At 42.7% G+C, this 24,324-nt stretch overlaps 1 protein-coding gene across 4 annotated transcripts in view; it reads left to right on the top strand.

The window, feature by feature from the left end:
- GRHL2 (grainyhead like transcription factor 2) overlaps positions 1-22,163 on the top strand; it is a 106,359-nt gene extending 84,196 nt beyond the window's left edge. For all 4 annotated transcript variants that reach the window (XM_043539255.1, XM_027831073.3, XM_027831074.3 and 1 more), the window contains exons 12-16: positions 1,156-1,187; positions 2,989-3,083; positions 7,673-7,758; positions 16,416-16,480; positions 17,955-22,163. In XM_043539255.1, the coding sequence (XP_043395190.1) occupies positions 1,156-1,187; positions 2,989-3,083; positions 7,673-7,758; positions 16,416-16,480; positions 17,955-18,069 (393 nt within the window). In that variant the 3' untranslated portion in view covers positions 18,070-22,163. The remainder of the gene's footprint in view (positions 1-1,155; positions 1,188-2,988; positions 3,084-7,672; positions 7,759-16,415; positions 16,481-17,954) is intronic.
- Positions 22,164-24,324: the final 2,161 nt, after the last annotated feature.

The following is a 24,324-nucleotide window of genomic DNA, read 5'->3' as shown; positions in this document are numbered from 1 at the left end:
TCCTAATGTTTTTATCCTTAGCTATTTTTTGTGTTTTGTATTTTACAAAACCTCCTATTTCTTGGTTCCAAAATGTTTTATTAGAACAATATTTTGGAGTTATAGAGCACCTTTCATCTGATGATCTTATACTACTTTACAGATATTAATGGATTTAGCCTCCCCACACTTCTCTGAGGTAGGGTCAGTATAATCTGCCCCATGGTACAGCCACAGGGGGTTAAAAATCCACTCCTGCAAGATGGCAAGTGCCCTCATCTCCCACTGAAAGTTTCAGTCGGAGTTGAGTGCAGTCAGCACCTTGCACCTTCAGACCATAGGAGACGTGTCCAAGCTCAGTCAGGAAGTCTGTGGCAGAACTGAGACTAGAAGAGAGGTTTTTAGTTCTGTGCTTCAGTTCCTAGTTTTCAATGTTAGTAGAACAAGCGAGCATTCTTACCTACCAGTAAACATTCTTACCTATCTACTTACTTATCTGCTTTGCAGGGGGGTTGTGAGGACTATGATTGATCTAGTGTTTTATACAGCACCTGAAACATGGAGAATGCTATGAAAATACTGAGCATTATTTTGTATCTCTGCTACAGACTGTCAGGACCCTGGCTGGTTTAAAATAGTGCCACTGAATTCAAGCTGTGCTAATTTACAGGAGCTGAATATCTGGCCCTGTGTATAGGTGCATTATGCTAGAAACAGATGTGTACCACATATACTAATACTATTTGCATATCCATTAGTGCCTTTGATTTTTTTATCAGTTTTTATATTTTAATTAGCTTCCTCGACATCTATTTTATATATAAAGCTTGTGATTGCTGTGTTGTAAATCACATTGGGGTTATTTAGGCAAGTAGTAATCTGATTTTCAGGATTGTTATACTTTTCTAACGATTGAAAGAACGATGTAAACCAGACTGGAGAAGATTCTTGTCAAAATGCATTGAGGTACCTCCATTGTGGCATACACAATAGTAGTTGTTCTAATCCACATTTTCTTCAGGTCACAATTAAAACCGTAGACAATTGTTTTATACAAGGGGGGGGGAAATTAACAGATGCAAAATTCATACTGTGTCTCCTCTCCTTTTTTGAGCTCTTCCATGCAGCGGATATCCATGCTGTAGCAATAAACTTGTTCCTTTTCCACCCCTACAGGTTTGCTATAACATAGATGATGAGAGAGAAGGGTAAGACATTTATTGCTTTGCAATAAAGTTTTGCAGCCAGTAGTCCAAACCCTTGCGAATCAGGCACACAACCACAGAATCAAATAAACGTGAACCTTTTTTTCCTTCCTGTTCTGTGTTCATAACTTGCGGAGTTGAGAAGGCAAAGGTTTTTTTTATTTTGACTACTGTTTTCCTCCACGTGGGCTGGCTTCTTTTTATATCTGTTTATTTTTACAGTCCATAATAAAATAGTGCATTAAGCAGGAAGGGTCAACACACAGTCAATACAATGTATTGGATCATAACATAAAATAATAACTTTACATTTATATTAGTACCTTACACCTTAAGGAACCCCAAACCACTTTAAAATTTTTCCATGTAGCAATTGCTTATAGCCCCATTGAAAAGCAGGAAGCTCTTGGGTGGAACACAGAAGCTGTTTAACAGTGCAGAGCAACATGTGACACAGCTGTGTAGGGGAAGAAGTGGATCCATGTCCACTACAAATGCAGAAGGGTTTTAAATCGGCTGGATCTAGTTAGGTCCGCATGTTGGGGCCGGCTCCCCTACTCTTGCAAACAAAACGGAATTTTTCATGGTACCAAGTGGCCCACTCTCAATTTTGACTTACCCTGAAGATTGTAGCTCCTCTATCATAGTGCCCCCTAGCAGCATGCAGAGGCATTAGCTCAGTGTGAACTAGAGGAAGAATGCCCCCTACGGAACCGCCACAGTCGCTTCCTGCAGCCCCTTTGGTTTCTCTGGTGGTCTCCCAACCAGGTACTGACTGTTTGAGCCTGTTTAAATATGGGGAGATCACAGTCAGAAGTTTAAAGGTTGCAGACTGCAATCACAACCCCTTTCCATTTTACAAGTTATGAATTCTCTGCATTAACTTCATGTTCCTCCTTCTTTTCTGTTTTCTTTACAAATGAGCATGGTGTTGCCTTTTAAACAAGTGTAAAGAACAGGAGTTTGGAATACTATTGAGCAAGGCTCAGCCATATACATTACAGGGTATTATTGGCCAAGAGAAGCAAAATCCTACATTCAAATTGATGGCATTTCTCATTCTGTCTGTCTGTCTGTTTGGATATAGTGCTTCCAATAACACATTCAACAGATCAAAAAATTGGTGGATGGCAGCCATTAAAAGCTTCCAGCATAACAATACCCCAGTCTCATCTCTGCCTGTCTTCCCAACAGAGTTTCACATGTTGATGATTTATCTCCCAAACACAAGAAAAGGAATAAAATGCAGGGTGAGGGAGGGGAGATGGGGGGCATACAGAATCCCAGCTGGGGAGAATGGAGAAGCTGGTATGGGAAAGGGGGGAATGAAGGAGAACACAGAGACCTGGCATGGGAGTAAGGGGGGATGTGGTGCATAGAATCCATGGAGAGGGAAATGAGGGGATAGTGAGGTACATACCCCGGCAAGGTGGAAGGGGAGGGGTGTTTCAGAGCGTCCTTGAAATAGAGGAAGGTGGGAGAGTGACTGTATAGTGACATCAGCAGCTAGGTCTTTCTTTTTTCATGCTCCTTCCTCATATGTTTAAACAGATATTGGCCTTTGTAATTTGTATTTAATATTGGGAAACATTTACCTAGCATAGTCATTCTGGGCAATTCAAGAGGCTTGGATAGTTCAGAGAAGGATCAGGATCTAAATCCTTGCAATTCTTGCTCTACCATTCCTTGAGAAGCTGGTGGGAGTTTTGCTTGATTATGAAGTGAGATGTAAACTGTCACTGTTGTCTCCTCTCTTGTTGGGAGGACAGTATTATGACAAAATAGCTGTGTTCTTATTTTCTAGTAGCAGCATCCTGGTTAAAAGGATGTTCCGGCCTGTGGAGGAGGAGTTTGGCCCATTGCCTTTGAAACAAATGAAAGAAGAAGGACTGAAAAGAGGTAATAATTAATTATTAGGAAAATAAATTCACTGGGCTGCATTCTTCACTCATGCAGTCTAGGGTGAACCAGAAATTACTCAAATGAAAATCAGTGGAGTTACAATGGTATAAAAATAGAGTAAGTGACAGGAGAATCAGGCCCACTGTCACCACACCAACTGTTATACCAGGAGACGTCCTAGAACATGCTAAGTGTAATTAATAGGTACTAGTTTGCATGCTATCTTGAGAAGGGATACACAAATGTGATTGTATAAAATATAAACTGTCCAGAACGTTTCCCAACCCTTGAAACAGACTTTGAGGTTCAAAAAAGTTCCCCTGACAAATCCTTCACTATTTATTTTTCATTTGTATTCATCATGGCACTTTCTTGTTCTGGCTAGGACTATGATACAAAGGACACAATACACTGGGTCAGATACAGAGATCCAAGCTCCTGCTGACTTTATTGGGAGATTAGCCTGAGTAAAAACTTTGTAAGGATTAAGGATTTAGGCCAATGAGGGAGCTGCTTTCATGAGACTTTCAGTCAAATATTGCTGAAGACTCTAGAGGTTTGAATAGTTCAGATCAGTCAAACCTGCCAATGTGTTGAGATTGTGAGTGTGTGTGTGTGTATCCTTGACAATATTAAGACAACAAAACACAGAGTTGTGCTACACATCGGTGTCCTTTCACCTTTTCAGGAATGTCTCTCCATGTGCTTAGATCTGTGATTTTTCTTTGTTGGCCGTGGTGGTGATGTACATGAATCTGTGAAGGGTATCATATGTACCAGGTGGATACTGTTGTCTGCTTAGAATTAATGAGCAGAAAGATTTTTAAAAATCAAAATGAAAATGTGAGATAAGCCCCAGGCAAAGACCCAGATCTGACCAAACTAAAGCCTTGGTCAGTTCAGATTTGGGGGTGTTGGCACCACCCATTCAAAGCAGAGGGGCTAGCTGCCAGGGCTGGGTGTGAAACCCTTTTCTTCCTATCCACTGGGCCCAACAAAGAATTCCCATCTAACAGCATGGTGAACTGACATGAGAGAGATACTTGCTTTGATTCCTTCAGTCGAGTGATTAATTTATAATATGGTTCAGGAAGATCACACAGGCATGCACATAGGAGCCATTGTTGTAAAGATCAAAGACACCTGTGTAATTCACTTCTTGTTCTGTGATTTGTTGTTTTAACATTATTCAGGATTCACAGCTATGTCAGGGTGAAGAATTCAAAACAAAAAACATTTTAATAGTGACAAAATTTGAACAAATTAAAGCCAGCAGCCTCCAGCTGCCCTATTCTCACCCTCTTTCATGCAGTGCTACCCAGAGGTTTTACTTTGCTGGTCCCAAGCCAGGCCTCTTCCAGCTTGCCTTCCTGTCCTGGCAGACTTTCTGCAACCTGTCTCAGATTTTCTACCCAGAAAAGTGCCTTGTCTTTCTAGCTTATGTGTCTCAACAAAATCACTATAAATTACTAGAAAATAGTTTGGATTTGTAGGGTCATGTGAGCTGTTCACATGGAACACAAAACCCACCCTAAAGTATTGTCTACACTGAGAATTTGCACTGATGTAGCTGCACTGGTACAAACCCCAAGTGTAGACATGGAAATTCATGATAATACGTACCAGTGGAATTCACCCCCTATTTGAAGCTGGGGTCAGATCCACCAGCGCAAAGCACATCTTTACTTGTGTAAACCACTTCTCCCTCTTTTTGGTCACATAAATCACATCTCTCCCCATTGTCGAGTATCCATAACCCACAACACAACACATTGCACTTATTTGTCACACCTTGGTTACTTGTATCATATCTTGGTATGTTTGAAAGCTGAGAGGCATGAGGTTAAAATTTTCAAAGTGTGTGCCCAAAGTTAGGCTTCCAAATTCCTTTTTTAATTCTTATGTGGCATCTCCATTACTGGAGGTTTGCCACCATGTTAGCCCATTCTCTACAGCCCTCTGCTAATCTCTTTGTGGATGATCAGTCCTTTTGATCCACACAGGGTACCACATCATCCATCCAAGATCTTCTTTGCCTGCCTCATGTTCTCCTGCCATCTACTTTCCCTTCCTGCTCCCACAAACATGCATCACCTGCTGAACCCCTTAAAATGCGTCCTGCAAATTGAATCTTTCTTTTCATAAGGTCCCAGTATTTGCTGAGTTCCAGTCATCTCCAGTAGTTTTTCATTGATTATGCAACTTATCCATTATATTTTCAGAATTCTTCTATAACATCATAATTCAAATTCATATTTAGACACCTAAATTAGTGGCCTGATTTTTCAAAAGTGCTGAAGATCCGAGCAGCTTTGGTTGAGTTCAGGGGAGCTGCTGGGTGCTCAGCATTTTTGAAAATTGGGCTGTTTATTTAGGCACCTAAGTATAAATTTAGGAGTCTGCCCTTAGGGACCATATTTGAAACTCTTGGTCTTAGAGCATTAAGTAACACAGTGCAGTCCAGAGCTGGGAAGACAGTAGGTACTGAATATTTAGAGCCGGGGACAGATAGCTTTAGAGGTTACAGTTTTTCTGATTTGCCCCTACACACAGCTCACTGTCTAGTACTATATGTAGCCTGTCTCTAACACTGTGATTTATCCTTTGTAAGAGAGACTGGCTAGATGACATGGAAATAGTGACAGTATGATGGACACTTCATCAGATGGGATAAGAGATGTTTGAATCACATAACTGAGTGAATCAATGACAGAATTCCATTCACGCCACTAAAACACCATATATTTACAACTCCGTGTCCTGTGTGTGCATAGCAGTGATTCAGGATCCCCATTATCCCTGTAATGGATCTTTTGTTCAACATAATGTTCTCTGACATTCTCAGTACAGCAAAGATTTTTAACTTTAACTACCGTAACGTTAACATTTGATTGAGTGATTTCCCCCCTTTCAGATGTAAGCTGAAGGTTACATGGGAACTGTTTTGAGTCACCAAAAGGCCATTCTTGAATAAGCAAACAGTGTTACTACATACCATCAGATAGATAAGGCTCCCTACATTTCACTATTACATGGATTTTTAAGGCTTGTACCTATCCTTGGGTGCACTTTATGTGGTTCTATCGTAGGGTCCTTAACATTGCTAAATACGAGGAGCAAAAACATCATGATCCCCTGAAGCCCACAGTTTTAAGACAGAGAATGGACAGTGATCTTGACAGCTAAGTATGAGCTCATTTCAGTCACCTGAAAGCCTGGGCAAAGAAGTTGCAATTCTTTCTAATGTGTCCATGTTCACACTTAAACATATTTCCAGTGGGAATTAAAGCCAGTGGCACTGGCTTGCTATGGCAAATACCCTTCTGCCTCTGTCTTAGCGTGGAGGTAATTCTATTGTAAAATTAATATAATCTGGTGGAAAATACCCTCCAGACTCTAAGGGTTAAAAACTAGTCTCCCTTTTTTGCATTTCCAATTTGTAGGTACAAATAATGGCTGGTGCAGTTTGTTACATGGACCTCTAAATATCTGATAGAATATGTAGATGTGCATGTAATATACATTAATTAATATTGAATTACCTGGTTGTTTGAAATAAACTGTCCTGTTAGAAAAAAAATTATCAATATCTTACACTTCTGTCTAAAAAAGTTTAACCTAACACCTAAGATTCAGATAAGTAAAAGAGATTAGACTAATAAATGCATTTTTCTAATTTTCAGTTTGTTTACTTTGTACCTGTGTCAGCACTTTGTGTAGAGTCTGTTTCACTGTTTTCCCTGAATATCCAGCCAATCGGTTTCCCTTTTATCTGTGTGGGTGTTTAGCACAGCAAGAGGGGAGAGAAAAAACATCTAGATCAGACAGGAAACTATGATTGAAAACCCGCAAAAATTGGCAGGGTTCTGAGGAGATTTTCAAAGGCACAAAGGGCAGGTGAAAATCAATGGGAAGTAAGTGCCTAACTGCCATTTGTGCCTTTGAATAACTCCCCTATAGTGCCTGAAATTACTTTTAACTCATTCTGTGAAATTGACTAGATCTCATTTTGAGGGTGCACATTTAAGACTGCCAAAATGGTAACATCAAAGAATGTTACTTTCTTTTAACTTACTTTTTTCTCAGGGTATTGGCTTAAGGGAAAGTTAATTTACGAAGTAGACTTGCCTTTTCTGAATTCCTTTCCCTAGCCTTTTGGCTAAAGGTTAGAGAGGTGCAAATCTCATAAATAGGTTGCAGAGAGAACTGGTTATAATTTCAGTTGTTTGATCCCACAATTCAGCCCAGGGACTGAAAATCTACAAAGCAATAGCTCAAAATGCTCTTCAGCTGGGACTTCCCATATTTCAATAAAACTATTAACTAATCTTAAATTCACAAAAACATGGATTCCTCAAAAATTTAATGTAATTTGTTTAATTTTCTTTGTGTGCCAATATGCCTCCTGCAAGTTTACATAAGTGTTTACAGGAGATGGTGTTACTTTTTTTAACAACATCTGGCTTTCATTATTTGTGTTGATTTGTCATTGATTCAGGATTAATATTTGGCTTCCTATTTAATAAGACATATTTCATCTGTTCAGTTGTCTGTGCCTGCTCCAAATTTGATTCTTGCTCTTTCAGTGCTTCTGTATGTGAGGAAAGAGGCGGATGAAGTGTATGATGCTTTGATGCTAAAGTCACCCACAGTAAAGGGGCTAATGGAAGCGGTAAGTATTTCACATCCCTACCTCATTAATCTTCCACTCAAAGAAAATCTTGAGATTCTCAAAGTATTACTTAGACAGAACACATTGTGCACACACAAAGCCATCCTCATACATATTTAACTGCTCCATAAAGGCTTTCTGGAGCATGTCTCCTTATCTGAAATTCAGGACTGTCAGCAGGTCAATGAGATAAGACTAATTCGTACAGCTGATTTATGGGTCTTGAGTCTTGAGAAACTGAGGTAATTAACAAATGCCTGAAGAAGAAAATAGGGTCAGACTATGTGTTCCGACATGCCTCCCTATGCAAGAGCTTTTTAAACCTTTGCCTGTAGCAACTGCATGTGTGTCCACTGCTAACGCTTTTTAACCTTAGGATACTGACTGTGAATATACCTTTTCCTAGGTCTTTTGTGGGATTGCTCTGCTGGGGTGAAAGGATTGGTAATGGTTACTTGGCAAGAGCCAGTCCTTTCCTCTCCTCGATACCTTCTGCGAGCAACTCCCTATCTTTTCCAGCCTTCCAAAGTGAAGTCTTCTCTTTATGAACTGCCTGTGCCCGCTCTGTTTCTTCTCTGATTTGGCTTTGCTGCTACTTGCAATCCAGTGATCCCTGATCAGCAGTGGACACCTCCAAATTTAATCCTAGTTTGATGACCTGGCACCAGTTGTGGTCACGTTGTGAGGTCTGGTGAGGTGCAGGAAAGACCCCAGAGTGGAGAGGGGGTTGGGAAATGTCAGATTACCAGTGAGCTGTGCATGGGGTGGCTGGGTGAGGCAGGGAGGTTAGAATTTAGTTAAGAAGAGAAATGGGAAGGGGAGAGGAGCACCAACTTAGAGCTTGTTTCCAGGTCCTCAGCTATGAGCACTAAAAAATGTACACTGGCACTGTCAGGGTTAATGTTGGGCTTGTTCTTGTCTACAGCCTAACAGCAGAGGCCTAGAACAAAATGTGCTGGGTGACAGTCCCCTGTAGCATGCCAGTAGCAGGGGAGAACAGACGGCTGGCTAATGAAGTAGTTCTAAGGGCCCTGAAGAGTTTGCTATCTAATTAATAATGTTATAACAGGATTTGATCTTGTTGTCGCTGGGCCCTAGGTGTGTTATAATCATGCTACAGCCCTTCATTCTGACAGTAAATTTAGACCTAAACGTCCTCTTCATCTCTGTGCCTATTCACTCGGCAATGTGCATTAGAAAAGATAGCAGAAGTAGCTCAGAGGCAGGAAAATTCCCTGTTTCTTGTCCATGGGCATGGCTGTGGGTTAGTAATACATTTTTAGCACTGATGGAATCTAGTCTGGGCGTGAAATGTTCATTTTAGTGATCTTGAACACATTCGGAAAACAGACATTCTCGTTGGTAGGCAGAATGGTGGTATGATGGGGAAATCCATACCAAACGCTGTATATTTGCATGCACCATGTATTCTTCCCACAGTCTTTCCAGCAGTTCCTTTTATGAGAAGGTCATTTGAATTTTTACACAATCTAAACTCAGTAATAAGGTTTGAAAGAATAAGGCTCAAACCCATGAATAATGAAGGGCTCCCTGAGTGATCCTAATTCAAACTCCGCTTTTGTGTTTACAAGATATACATTTTTCTTGTTTATCACACTTCCTGGTCTTTGGCGTTCTCCACATTTTCCATGACACTTGACAGTATTTTCTCAGACTTAGGGTTTGTTTTATTCTTCTTCTTCCTATCACTTTCCAAAAGAACAGTCAGTTTCCTACTCAGATTACTCTTTTCTGGGGAATAGCTACTGGTCTCAGGTTTCAGAGGTAGGTGGACTCAAAGACATGATGCAAATATTCGTCCCTTCTATGCTTGCCTTTTACTCGAGGCACTCGTGGTCAGCAGAAAACAGTTACATGTATCCGTAGTGTCTAGAAAAAAAGATCAGCAATCACAAAACACTGCGTTCCTGCTGATTGCTGACTGTCAGGGGTCTAATTCTGCTTTTGCTTGAGTTGATTTTAAATCAATGTAATTCTGTTGATTTCAATAGAGTACTTCCAGAACTACACTACGTAGGACCAGAAGGGGCCATTTGCTTTATTCTAGCTGCAGAGGGGAAAAATCAGGCCTCTCCCAAGCAGTGAATATCTCATGGTTACTAAAAAGTAACAAATAAATCCTGTGGAGTCTGGTTAGACAAAAATTGGAATATAATGGGTCAGATGTATCGTCTGAGTGCAAATTCCCCATGGAATCAGTTCCGCTGCAGAGAGAGGGCAGTAATTTTAACTCCCAGCCAGAGAGGAATCAGTACACCTCCCAGCCAGCCGGCTCCTGCACTGGCCTGCATGCTTTGTGGGCAGTGCTGGTAATCTCCAAGACCTCAGTGGAGCAAGAATTGCAGGTTGCTTGTGCCACTGTATCCCTGCTACCTGCTGCTACAGGCTGGCTTTCCCCTGCTGTCTACCTGCAGCCCAGGGAGTCAACAGAGTCCAGTTAGTTTTAGTGAAATTCTCCCCTCCCTGTGAACTCCAGACCAAAGAAGTGTTTTGCAGGAAACCGAACAGGACGGGGTGGGCAAACTTTTTGGCCCAAGGGCCAAAAGAATCGGTATGGAAATTTTATGGCAGGCCATGAATGCTCACAAAATTGGGGGTTGGGGTGCAGGAGGGGGTGAGGGCTCCAGCTGGGGGTGCGGGCTCCGGGGTCGGGCCAGAAATGAGGAGTACACGGTGTGGGAGGGGGCTCTGGGCTGGGGCTGGGGCAGGGGGCTGGGGTGTATGGGGGTGCAGGCTCTGGGCTGGGGCTGGGAAAGAGGGGTTTGGGGTGCAGGAGGGTGCTCCGGATTGTGACTGAGGGGTGTGGAGGGCAGGAGGGGGATCAGGGCTGGGGCAGGGGGTTTAGGCGTGGGAGGTGGTCAGGGGTGCAGGCTCCAGAAGGTGGTTACCTCATGCAGCTCCCAGAAACAGCAGCATGTTCCCCCTTCAGCTCCTACGTGGAGGCGCAGCACCGGCCAGGCAGTTCTGCATGCTGCCCCATCTGCAGGCGCCGCCCCTTCAGCTCCCAACAGCTCCGCGGTTCCCAATAACCAAAACCTCTAAACTAACATCATCCTCAGGGCTTCTCCCTTTGTCCCATGTCTTATGTCAATTTACATTCAGACAGCAAACTCCTCTGAACAGGGACCCTGTCTTTCTTTATGTAAACACAGAGGGTGATATTTGTGCTTAACAAATTAGTAGGAGAAAGAAAGATGTTTAAAGATGTTTAAAGAATAATATAGTCACTTATCCAAAAGACTATAAAGTGCCAGTGCCATCAAAGTACCACATCCACATGCTCCATTGCTGCCTGTGAACTATCCAGACATACCATTTATAGTACCTCTTAAAATAAGATCATGGAATCTAGCCAGCTTCCACTTTGGATTCCACCATATCCATTGATCTTCTCCAAAGATGGCTTAAAACCATTACAGTGAATCATGGCAATCCCATGGCTGTGGTGCATCAGGGGAGATGTAGTCTGTCCAGGGAGCCCAGCCTGTAGAAGAGAATGGGAGCGTGAGGCATCCAAACTACAACTCCCATGAGGCAATGTGGTCACTCAGGAAGATGTGGTTTAATGTCAAACAGAGTCCAAACAAAACAGTTTTATTTGGGAAAGCTGAAACATTTTGTTTAGGTTAAAAATCTCAAAACAAAAATATTTCAGCATTACCAAAAGGAAAGTTTCAGTTTTCAGTGGAAATCATTTGGCTGAATGTTTTCTTTTTCAGTCAAACACTGAAAACTTTTTGTTTTTCAGGTGTTTGGGTTTTTTTGACAAAAGTTGAAATTTTCCATGGAAAGAATATAGAAATTGCAGAAAATTTTGTTTAATCAAAAATCCAATTTTCTATGAAAAAATGGGTTTGATGGAAAATTTTTGACTGCCCTACACAACGTGCTTCAGCTCTGTGCCATTCCACACCAGACAGCACATGGCCCTCCAACATGACCTCTAACGTGGGGTGGGACAGGCATGGGTCGCATTTTGCCAGGCTTGACACAAAGGGCTGGAGCAGTTAGTCAAGGATTTGGTCTTTAGTCTCTTTTTCTATTATGGCTGTTTTTCCTGTGTTCATCTCAACATAAAACCATCCTTACTGGTCACATGACAGGGATATTTTTTAGCTATTTGGGAGTCTCGTTCATTGTTTTAGTAAAGAAAGGATAGCTCTCACTGTTAAGGATGGTTCAAAAGTTAGCATTTGCTGTTAAATTTCAAATACTGAAGTTACTTCACTCAGGGCTTGTCCACATGGTGTGTTAGTCCACACTAGAGGGATGTAAATTCTAGTGCACACTAGCGTGTTGTACACCAGCTGGCAAAGTGGACCCTGCTAGTGCACACTAAAAGTTTCCAAGTGTGCATTAACCTAGTCCCATTTCAAACCGTACTACATTAGCTGGCATTAAGAAACTTTTCATGTGCGTCAGCAGGGTCCATGTGAGCCAGTTAGTGCACAGCATGCTAGTGCACACGAGAATTTACACACCTCTCGTGCGGACTAACATGCTACATGGACAAGTTATCTATGGCAATTGGCAAATATTTTAAGGGTGACCACTTGATCTAGGAGCAATGAGATGAAATTCAGGAAGGGAATATAAAAGCTGAATGTTAAGAAAATGTTCCTAACAGAGAGGTCTATTCTAATGTATTATAATCTCCCTGAGGAAAGGGTAGAAGTCCTATTATTTGGGTTATTTATAATGAGACTGGCGATAGCTCCGGAGAATACTCTGTATACCAGCCTGCTTTGGAAGGATCCCCACTCCCAACTATCCTGCTTTGAAGAGGGTGTTAAATGAGATGCCCTGACAGTACATCTCTAAATTCTCTGATTCTATAACAGGACTCGAGGATTCTAGCACGTTTGCTGTGGCTGCTCATTTTCAGAACCTTCTGAATCAGAGGCTTTCCCATAACCCCACTCTGATCCCTGCCTCCATAGTTTACTATTCTAAGTAGTTGGCAGAAACTTTAGTGGTTCCTGAGAAATGTGCTTAACTCAATCAACTTCAGGTATTTCCCAAAGCCCAGTAATCCGGACATGTTATATAAATCCTGCACCTGCCCTAGGGTTTGGCAAACAAGGCATTCCCCAAAGTATCTCCTAATAATATACTTAGAATGGGACATCCCAAACCACTTCTAAAAACATGTGGTATGTGTGTCTTAGGTCTACTGAGGCTTCCCAGGAAAGCTTTGCCTTGGTATGTGCAGTATGCTATGCATTAGCTGCTGTCAAATGGCCTTGGGACAGGGAGATTTTCTTTTATATGTTTGCTTGACGTTTTTGATAAACATTGCCATGGGACAGAGATACAGATTCATGTAGCTGTGTTAATAGCCTGTTAAAATATTGACGATTAAGTCATCATTAGGCTTCAGAGTCAGCTCCCCAGTGAGGTAAAAGGGGCAGTCCGTATCTATCACAAAGCTATTGTTTGAGCCTGTCTGCAGACACTGCTGCACCACTTTACGTTTGAGTAACATGTTCAAGGATTTCTTCACAACCAACAGGGAAAGAGCCTTAATGCTTCTTTTCAAATGAAAGTGTAGACTTGGGAACACATGAAGCTGCAGCCACCAGTTCACTTACCTGATATTATCTGATCCCTGGTCACTACTTAACCAGGCTTGTGGGATTCTGTGTTTATACAGTGCCTAGCAAAATGGGTCCATGACTCCAGCTCCTAGGCGCAACGGTAATACAGAGAATTAATAATAAGGGAGAAGTAAAAGGAGGAAATGGGAATATCTGAGGATTTAATGCCTGGAAATGGCAGCTACCCTTACTGATGTTCTAGCCTCTTCTTGAGTTACAGTGACAGGGCAATTTGCCTTGAGTGCACTTTTAAACCGTCCCCCCTTTTAGCAATCAGACTTAGACACTTTCTATCACTTCTGTTTTCCACTTCAGCTAAATTACTTTTAGAGCGTCACCTTTTAGTCATAATCTGCTGTCTCTCTTTCTTCCCTCCTCTCTCAGACAGTATGCACACATGTAGGTATGTTCCCCTCTTGACACATGTAACCCCCTGCCTCTTTGGATGAGAATAAAAAACAGTGAAAGAGCTTTCCTGAGTAGCAATACTGACTGAGATTAGTTTGATAAGGATACTGTCTAAGACTCCAATACTGCAACGTGAGCTACGTGCCTGCAGCAGCCCACCTGCTTAGATCACAGTGCAGGATTGGAGTCTAACTTTGCAAGCAGTTACATGCTGTTAACTATGGATTCTGTATAGGCACAAACCTCATCTGTCAAGCCTTCTTCATGTTAGCAGAGTGTTAACTGGTTTTTAATGCAAATCAATTTAGAACATCTTCACCATCCTTCTGTGAACAATGGGCCTGACCCTGCAAGTTGCTGCGTGGCCCTGGGAGATACTAAGAACCCCCACTCCCATGCAAACCAGTGGGAATTGAGAGTGCTCAGAATCTTGCATGATCTTATCAGCGTTACCCATGTCCTTTCTCTCTTCCATCCCTCCTCATGTTTGATAAACCCACCTGTTATGTTTTGTTTACATAAGACTGTGAGCTCTTTGGGACAGGGACTGTGCTTTACTACATGGCTGTAAAGTGCCTAACACAATGGGTCCTTGATCCTCATGGAGGCCTCTTGGCGTTATTTTAATACAAATGATAATATGGGACCAGGCCTAGCATTAGCACATCCAGCCATTTCCAGAGGCAATGAACCATGTCAGAGCCATGACTGAGAGCACCAGCCTGACAAAGCACAACCCTAAAAAAATTGACAGTTTACAACTTTCACATGGAAACCACACTGCCAAAATGTAAACTGCCTCACATTCCTTATGGGGTGTTAAACCAGAAGTGTGGGTGGCACCTGCATCTCTTATCAAATCTCCCTGATCTAGTCTTGCAGTTCCTACCAGGCCCATTGTCAGAGCGACCAGACACACCCATTTGCAGTGCCCAACACATTGTATTGGTCCTGCAAAATCTAGGAATTATGCTATATATTCTTGAGCGCCATTTGTTAGTGCCTTATCTATTAGCTTCTATACAACACCCATCATGTCCAAGCACTTCCCAGATAAATTAGATCAGTCTTTCAATTTCCCTAAAGACTTCCTCGAGGCTCTGGTCATGACCACTTCTTGATGTTAGGAAGCCATGTTTTGATTTTTGTAGTAGCATTTTCCTTTACTTCTGAGACTGCCCGTGGTGCTGGAGTACTGGGTATTTGTTGCTCTTCATTCTCCATTTCACAACAATTATTCTCTTTTGCCTTTAGAAAACATTCCATTTTCTCAAAGTCATGCTGAACACACCCACACCCACCCACCCACCCACACACACACACAAACACCTACCTAGGGCTAGTGGCTGATGTCTGACAGTCTTTACTCAAAAAGAATTTTTAATTGTGCATTTCACTTCTCTAATGCAGCGGACAATAAACTGTTTAGTAGCAACATAATTTAATTTCACCTGGGAGAGCGCAAATAGTTTGCTTGGATGCTTGCAGCGTCCTCTTGCCTGGAACAGTCTGTGACAGAGACACTCCCTTTGACATAATTGTTTTCCCTTTTTGGAACAATCTGCTTTTGCCTTTCCTTTAAAGGAAAAAAGCGTCACAGAGCTCCTCCCCAAAGAACAAAGTAATAATTCTGAAATGAAATTGGTATGAGATTGATGAATTACTATCTCCGTAAACATTAAATGGGGTTATCGTGGCATGGGTTATGCTGTTATAATGAGCATCAAAGGAATTACCAGTGAACTGCCACATCCTGCAAAGGGCTGCCTAAAGCATTACAATAGAGTGGATTTGTCCTTGGTAATTTCAGTTAGCTGAGATGTCATCCTTCAGAAGTTCTCTTGTACGTTCTGGTTCACCCATGGACACATCTCAAGAGATGTTTTTGAAAGCCCTCTAGTTTAATGATATTTTCTTATGTGCCTCAGGGAGTCAGACTATAGCTGGCTGGAAAATTCCAACCAAAAATGAAATGTTGATGAAAAATGAAAATGTGCACACATTTTTTTCATTGGTCAACCAGTTCTAACCCAGGTTGTGGATGATCCAGTGACAGCCCATCTTTCATTCCGTGGTTAGGGTGTCCCTGCAGACTTGTGCTCCAGGAATGGATGCCAGGCACATGAGCCCCCCTGCACAGAAAACCAGCACTGTCAGCAGAATGAGAAACTGCATTTGATTATATGGAAGGTATATTAATGGCCTTGCTAAATGCACAAATGTGACCAGGGACAAGAAATGTTAACTGCTGGAGCAGAGTACTAGGAAAAACTCTCAAACTGTACTCAAAGGTGGTTTTACTTACCATGTTTCTTGGTGCTGGACTGATGAGTGTTTTTATAAAAATCTAGTTATTTAGGATTATCCCTCTCCAGAGCACAACAGTCTTTAATTAGGCCACATTGTCCATGAAAGTAGGCTGATGGTGACCCTTTTAACATGGGAAAATATATATATATATATATATATATATATATATATATATATATATATATATATATATATTTGCTAAAAGAGTCTCCATGAGTTCGTGCTTCAATATCTTATCCTAAAGGTACAGAATGTTTTTCCTGTTCCTCATTTGTCTTTAATTCTTGTGTTGTTGTTGTTGTTGTTGTTTAATGATTTCAGATATCTGAGAAATATGGGCTTCCAGTAGAAAAGATTGCAAAACTTTACAAGAAAAGCAAAAAGGGGTAAGAGAAAGTAAAACCTTAATCATGATGATTTTTTGGTACAGTAGTGCCCAGAGACTGCAGCTAAGATCATGGCCCCATTGTGCTCTGTGCTGTACAAATACCTAATAGGAAGCAAGTCCCTAACCCAAATAGATGACAAAGAGTGAGAGATATGGAAAAAGTTGATCTCTAGTCTGTGTCTGGAGAACGTAGTTTCAGTATTTATGGACTGAATGGGGTACAGCTGGGTATCAAGCCCATAATGGGGTGAGAGCAGAGTCCTGTGCAGACCATATATGTAATCTTTATGATTTACTGGCCTATTGGTTCTCCAGCCTTTAACTAGTGGGTGCATTCGGAATTGACTTGGCAGGATGTAGAGTTTTCTGGAATAGTATATGGCCCCAGAGCTGAAAGTTTGACAGGGAGCTGGTAGTTGAGGGAAGGACAGAGCTATGTTCAATATTAGAAGGTTAGCTGAGTAAATGTAGACCTTTTACAATGACTCAAATGTGCCAATAGTTTAAAAACAACCAATCTCCAACCCCCAAACCTTAATGTCCTGACTTCCAATGTTTACTTTGAAATAACGACAACATTCTAGTAATGTCATTTTAAATTAATTGGCATCTATTTACAGCCTTAATTCTACCTGAACAAAGTGTTTTGTGGGGGAATTTCCATGGCTTCTAAAGAAATTCTAGTTTGCTTTTTAAGTCAGCTTCTTTCTAACACCATATTCAGCTGTTACATTTCTTAGAAGAAGCTATTTTTGTCGAAAAGAATGAGGAAACATGTTATATTCTCACATGCAAGCTGACCTTTACGACAGCCCACCACATATGGTGTAGCTCAGGCTTCACACCCAGCTACAAATCATTTCCAAAAAATCATTGACTCACACAGAAGTAATCCTCCGTGTGTATATACAGCAGGCTGGGAGTAGCAAGATGCATCTGGGCAGCCCAACACCTCTGCAGGCAAATATGAGCTATCGGGGCAGGGAGAGTGGGGAAGCTTCATTAGAGTTGCATGATGCAGAAGCTTTGGCTGTAGCTCTACTTCTAGGCAATTTATAAACTCCACAGATGTCCTGCCCCTGGCAGCTCTCTTTTGTCCTGCAGAGATTATAAGCACCGCAAGAGTCCCAGCTCTGGCAGCTTCCTCTAGTCCAGAGGCTATAAGTAAAGAAAATAAAGCAAACAAACTACATCCATTCTCCCACCCCCATTGAGATTTCACAATGCATGGCCGGGCGGAGGGAGAGGGAGGGGGATATTCTGTTCTCTTTAGGCAGGGGAAGAGATTTCACCAGTGGGTCTCTGAAAGAGATCTCTGTATGTCCCTTATAGCCTCCTACTCCAGTTTGGGGGTCAATCAGGATTAGGAAGTGAGTACACCTAGCCAGGCAGCTTTGCTTTGGGCAAGTGTGCATAATCTTCCCTTTGATTAGCCATGTATGTAAGAATACTGATTTCTTCATTTTCACCAGTATCTTGGTAAACATGGATGATAACATCATTGAGCACTACTCCAACGAGGACACTTTCATCCTGAACATGGAGAGCACAGTGGAAGGCTTCAAGATCACGCTGACTGAGATCTAGCCCAGCTCAGGGCCCTTTCCTGAGGAACCACAGCATTTCATCCTTGTTGTGAAGAAGAACACTCCCCAGGAACCTTGCAGACTTGTCAACGCTGATCAGAGAAGCTGTTACAAAAATGCATTGAAAATATCACCCACTCTGTTATTCAACACTAAAAACAAACCCAACAAACAGTGACTTGAGTCTGTCAAGCATGAGGCCATGCATGTTCACTTGACCCCCTTATTTATTGCTCCCCCCTCTTCAATGTACAAGCAATTACCAGAGCAGTCACCCCCAGCTCATGTGAAATAGCACCTTTTGAACCCAGATGTTAAAACAGCACAAGTGCCTCCTAAATTAGGGAAAGGAATTGTATTGGTCCAACTTGGGAAATCTGGTTGAAATTGCTTTAACAATAGCCCCCTCCACAATCAATTGCCAGAAAATCTGATGCTACTAATTTGTGCAGTGCTAAAGGTGGGGAAAGTGACCAACTGAATTCACCTACTCAAAATGATGCCTATTGCTCTGTAGCGCATAGTCTTGCCAAATACCTCTGGTTGTTCTCCGCGTGTAGCAATGAGGACGTGTAAGTAAGGCATTCATCTATATTGTAATTTGTAAGTAAGCTGGAAAAAATACCATTTTAACCTTGTATATAATGTTTATAATATGCAATAATATATTTTAACCTACTGTACATGGGCGTGTTTACTGCCACTATGTTTTTTTGTGTTTGGATTAAGGGTGAACTGAGTCTCTCCTCTCTGCGAGGTTTAGATTCCTGCAAACTGCTGAGGGGTGAGGCTGTGCTGGGAAGCTAATATTCACATCTGATTCATGGGTTTGGTTCAGTATTTATACTGGAATATTTACAAGTATCAGGCCAAATTCCTCCCTGGTGTAACTCCATTAACTTCAAAGGGCTAATTTTGGGGATGAATTTGGTCCATTGCCTCTAAAAATTGAATGCACTGCAATTGTTTGGTGGTTCTATTGGTGTGTCTCTATTTTTTTCTCCAAAATCCTTTCCCTTCTGTCTCAATGCTGGTCCATTTCAGGCATGTTATTGCAATGGCCACTTACAGAAATGTTTGCCCAGGTTAATAGGCCTGATTCTCTATTGCTTTGCACCTCATATTGTCATTTCCATCTGTGCAAAGATGGGTGTAAAATGCCAGCAGTCTGATTTGGTGATATTGTTTTAACACTTGCTTTGTACAGATGTAAGCTCCCAGCCCTTCACACATGCGTAACTGTACTCATGTATGTAGTCCTAATGAAATCAATACTTTGCAATAGTAGTTCAGCATGTACGTAATCATTTGCAGGACTGGAACCCAGGCAAGGTTCAGGGGAGAATCAAACCCAGCGTATCCAGAATCTGCTTTTTGCTGTATTTCTGTCTGCATTGTAGATCTTCTATTTTTTCTATTTCCCCTCCCCATCTGCAGCTCTCTCTCCATTAAGTAGTGCTGAATGATGTGTCATGGCCTTTTCATACCACACACAGTCCTACGTGGCTGCTTTTCTAACCCACCTGTGATGAGATATAAGAGCGGACACTCTGAGGAATAGGAATCTTGTGGTATTTGAATTTGGCTTTTGTTTGGAGCAAGGATCTACCCTGACTTGGGCCAGATCTTTGTTTCTGACTCTTCATAAAAAGAAGTGAATTCTGGCAGGTTAGATTCAGGCCTGGGTACGATGCACAGTCCGACTGAGTTATGGGATTTGTTCTCGTATTTTTCTTTTTTAAATAGAAGAAATGTTTGGAATTCTAAGACATCTCAGCAGGGTCTTTCAGTCAGTCACAAGGGTCCAGTGGGGCTACTCGTGCTTAAAGTTAAGCCTGTGGGTAAATGTAAACAAACATATAAGCCCTTTGATATCAGGCAAGCTCTTTTATCTATTTTAACCATCTGTGGCTTTTGATACTAAACTGTTTAGCAATACACATGATTGGCAGATGTCGATGGGGATTCTGGATTCACCACATAGTTGCCATTGATAAAGAAAGGCTCAGCAAAGCCTGCACATGTAGCAGCAGTGCTTGGGTTAATAGTGGACTTAGCATTCCCTCCCCCAGGAATGTGTTTATTCCGTCTCGCCTGCATAACTGATATGATGTGAATGTCCTGTGGGTTGCAGTGTGTCCCACTGTCCTGGAGCACTGCTGCTTGCTAGCTTAGGATGGGTGGGAACTGCAGGGTTTTAGGAAATGGGAACAGGGGTGAGACAAAACATCTTTCTGATCCCAGGCTCGGGAGCTGCAGCTCATGCACAATCTGCAAAAGGGAAGGTGCGTCCAAGATTAACTGAAAAGATTTTGTAAAATACACTTTCAAATAAAGTGCTTAAGATCCCATGACAGTGACAGAACATCCAGATCCTTCTGGCTTTACTCACGCAGGTAGCCTTACTGAAGCTAAAAGCTTCTTTGGAAGCTAAAAGCCTCTTTGGCAAGCAGGATTTGGCCCGATATAGAGATGGGTTTAACAATGACTAATATAGCTATATTAAGCAAATCTGCTAGTCATGTCTTCTTTAGAGTTATTGATCTGAAGTTTAGGGGGCTCCAGTGGATGGCATCCCAAGCACCTAAAGCCTTACAGAGAACACAGCTCGCTGCCCTGCTTTAGGTTTTAGTGACAGCATGAGCTGTGGAAGGAGAAACACAGGACCCTGAACTCTGGTCTTGACAGGTTAAAAGCGTGCTGGCTCACCTTTAAGGGTTGTTGGCCAAAAGGAGGAGTTCAAGTCACAGAAAGGCCCAGTGCCAGTAACTCACGCTGCTAGAACAATGGGAGAGCTCCTCTGTCCAGTCTAAATATCCATTATACATTGGTTCAAAGGCTTCAGCTGGCCCAGAAAAATACCATGCATTTATTTACATTCATACTGGTTAAAACATGTATTCACTTATCCTTCATCAAATCTTATGATGAATAATGTAGCTTACATTTAAAATGTGCTTCTAATTTAAATGGGAGTGAGATTTGGCAATGGTGCACCAGAGGACAAAAATGCCTGTGTTAGCTTGCTGGTCTTTTGTTTGTTTTGTTTTGGAGGGGCACTTTGTGGCTATTGGTTTAAAATAACAAAAATCTCCTCCTGCAAGTGAGGAGTCCTGACTGTGAACTAGTGGAGTCTGAAAGGCGGCTGGTTCATGGAGCTCTTTACACTAAGGGAAACTTCGTGTTTACAGATGTTCCACTAGTTTTTTAACATTACAACAGGACTGTACATAGAAGCTGTCCCACAAAAGACCAACGCTATAATGCAACAAGTAGTAATTCCTGAGCTGTCAGTGGATTGAGTGCCTTATTATGAAAGCCAAACTATGCAATGCAACTCTAAAGTCTGATGCTGCTCCAACATATTTCAGCTGCTTATAGCCCAAAGGAAATGCATAGAATCGTAACCCCTGTTTTGAAGGCTACATTTTTTTGTTGGTGGGTGGTGGGGAAAGGGCGCCCCCTCCTCCCACCCTGCCCAAGATTAGCGACAACTACAATTTGGTGGGGTTTGGAGAATTTTTGCCACTGAAGGGCACGCACTCAGAAAAAAATTGACTTTTCTTCCTTGGGTGTATCTCCTACTCTCTCTTCTCTTGCACAATGGGTTGATCAAGCAACTACAGATGATATTGTTTCAGACACTGTTCCTGTTTATTTTCCTGTATTTAAAGCTATGGATTGTTTAAAAGTTGCAGATTGAGTGGAACTGATGGCTTCAGTGCTATCAATAAAAATGAAGCTGCACCACTGTTCTGAATGCAGCGTGCAGTGTGACCTAGAACTGGAAACGAATGCTCTTCCCGAGACTTTTAAAGTGTAAAGTATGTCAAATGTTTATTCCCTTCCCCACTTCCTTTAAATTGTGATAAGATGCAAACAGGTGTGTTTGTGCCAAATTTTGTGACAGCCCCTCTCTCTGGCAAGCAAGGAAGCTTTATGTATAAACAGTGTGCGTTTTTATTAAGGTAATAGCTCATGTAACTTAATAGTGTTGTAAATGGGAGAGGGGATTGATAAACTATAAATACAGGTATTTTATTTTTTTGTACATTTTTCAGAAGGAAAATAATAAATATTCATATGTAAGAGAGACTGGTGTCCAATAGGTTCATTGGTGTATAGTGCATTATTAGGTACTGTTTTTCCATTTCCTCTTTCTGTCTCTAAGAAACTTTCCAAAAAAGTAGAAGTAGCAATTATTATGAAGGAATCAAGAGGGGCTGGTGAAAATACATATTACTCAAGCTCTGGAGTCAATACGCGTGTATTTATAAGTAGGGACTGGAAGTCACAATATCAGCCTTAATCCATGGGCAGTAAAGCACAGTATTACACTGGTGTAGTGTTTGATTCATGCACTGAGGCCCCCATGAGTTTCATAAAACAAAGGCAGCAAATGTGGGCTAATTGCATGGGGCACTGCCCCAAGCTCCATAGCAAACATTTTCAAAGCTAATTGTCATGCTGGATCTGCTAAGGAGGTGATGCCAACGCCCATTAACCCTCTTCCCCTTGCACTTATCCTTCCTCCTGGCCAGGTGGGAAGAAGGATTCTGACTAGGAAGGGACTGGGCAAGCCTGGGCGCCAGGAGCTGTAGCGAAGTGGTATACTGAGAGGACACCGCCCCCCAGAAACTGCATGCAGAGCCTGTGCCTACCTGATGTTACAGCTGGATGCAAGTCTCTGTGGGACTTATGAGGGAGCCGCAGCAGCTGGGCAGGAAGTCAGTGCAGCGGGGCCCCAGTGAGAGAGACTGAGTCTGGCCTGGAACCCAGCAAGCTCCTGACTGGACTGGAAAGGGTCCTCCCCCAGGCACTGGGCCCAAAGATCCCTGATGCTCAGTTGGACCACCCCAGTGACCTTAACGTTTACTGCTAGTGCTCACATGACCATTTAAGGCTCTATACCTGGAGTATTTGCAACCTTTCCTGCCAGGCCTAGTAAAATATCTTTTCCATTAGCCACACATCTGAATGGGACCCAGCATGGCTAGGATCTATAAAGCCTAGCTGCTGAAGCACCTACAGTACTTACTTCTGAGCTGCAGTACATCTCACATGCAACTAGCACCCCTGAAGCTTGGTGTTCACCAGCATTGAGCCACTATAATAATTACTGTCGTCAAAAGTCCCTCTTCCCGTGTGTGCAATTTTTAAACTGCTTTTCTGCTTCCTTTGCTTAGCCAGGTTTTTCACGCACTCCCCCAAAAGCCACGGCAGGGGTGTGTACATGAGCAGCTCCATCTACTGAATGGGGCGGAAGACGGGTCCACTGCTTAGGGCAGTAGCCAGGAAAGCTCAGTTCATGTCCTTGCGCGTCCATGGCCTGCCTGACCTTGGGCAAGTGCCACCAAGGGCCATAGGCAGGCATTGCAATAACTTTTAGGTGGCAAGCAAATCACTTGCATCCGACAAAGTGGGTATTCACCCACGAAAGCTTATGCTCCAATACATCTGTTAGTCTATAAGGTGCCACAGGACTCTTTGCCGCTTTTACAGATCCAGACTAACACGGCTACCCCTTTGATACTTAGCAAATCACTGGCATTCATGACGCTGAATTAGGCACCAAGATTCCTAATACAGTGTGGTGAGAGCAGAGGGGGCTACACCTGGGATTAATGAAAGCTAGCACACTGAGTTGGGCGAAACCTAAGTTAGCCAATGGGCAATGCCGAAGAAGCTGGATGACCTGCCTCACTCTCAGAGAATTAGGTACCTAAGTTGGGCTGCAGGGAGGTGCCTGTCTCTGCTAGTGAGTCTCAGCCATGAACCTGCTCCTGCAGTTGGGCTTGTGAGGAAGAGGAGCACCACCCCCCAATCCCCCACAACTTTCAACCCAGGGGTTAGGTACTTACTTGGGATGTAGGAGGACCCCCGCTCCCCGTCCTTCCAGTCTTCTTCTACCTGACAAGAAGGGAGCTGAACGGAGGGGGGGGGGGTGGTTTGTGGTCTCACGCATGGCCGGTGCATAATGGTGGCTGGGGGAGACTAAGCCTCCCCAAACCTCGTGCCATTGTGGGGGTGGGGAGGGAGGCAGTGGCAGATGAATGCATGAGCCCTGGGACCTGTGCCCAGGGGCCATGGCCAATTTGGGACCCTGGAAAAATTTTCCCCACCACTGCCCTGGGACTGGAGGCGCGCTCGCGTCATGCTGTGGCCCTGAGCTTTTCCGGTCTTGGGGCCACAGCGGGGGGGGGGGGGGGGGAGGGTCCGAAAGGAGCGAGCGGGGGGAGGGGCTCGGGAGAAGTGG

Source organism: Chelonia mydas, chromosome 2, assembly GCF_015237465.2.
Source record: "Chelonia mydas isolate rCheMyd1 chromosome 2, rCheMyd1.pri.v2, whole genome shotgun sequence".
Classification (NCBI taxonomy): domain Eukaryota; kingdom Metazoa; phylum Chordata; order Testudines; family Cheloniidae; genus Chelonia; species Chelonia mydas.
This window is presented reverse-complemented; position numbering and strand designations above follow the sequence as displayed.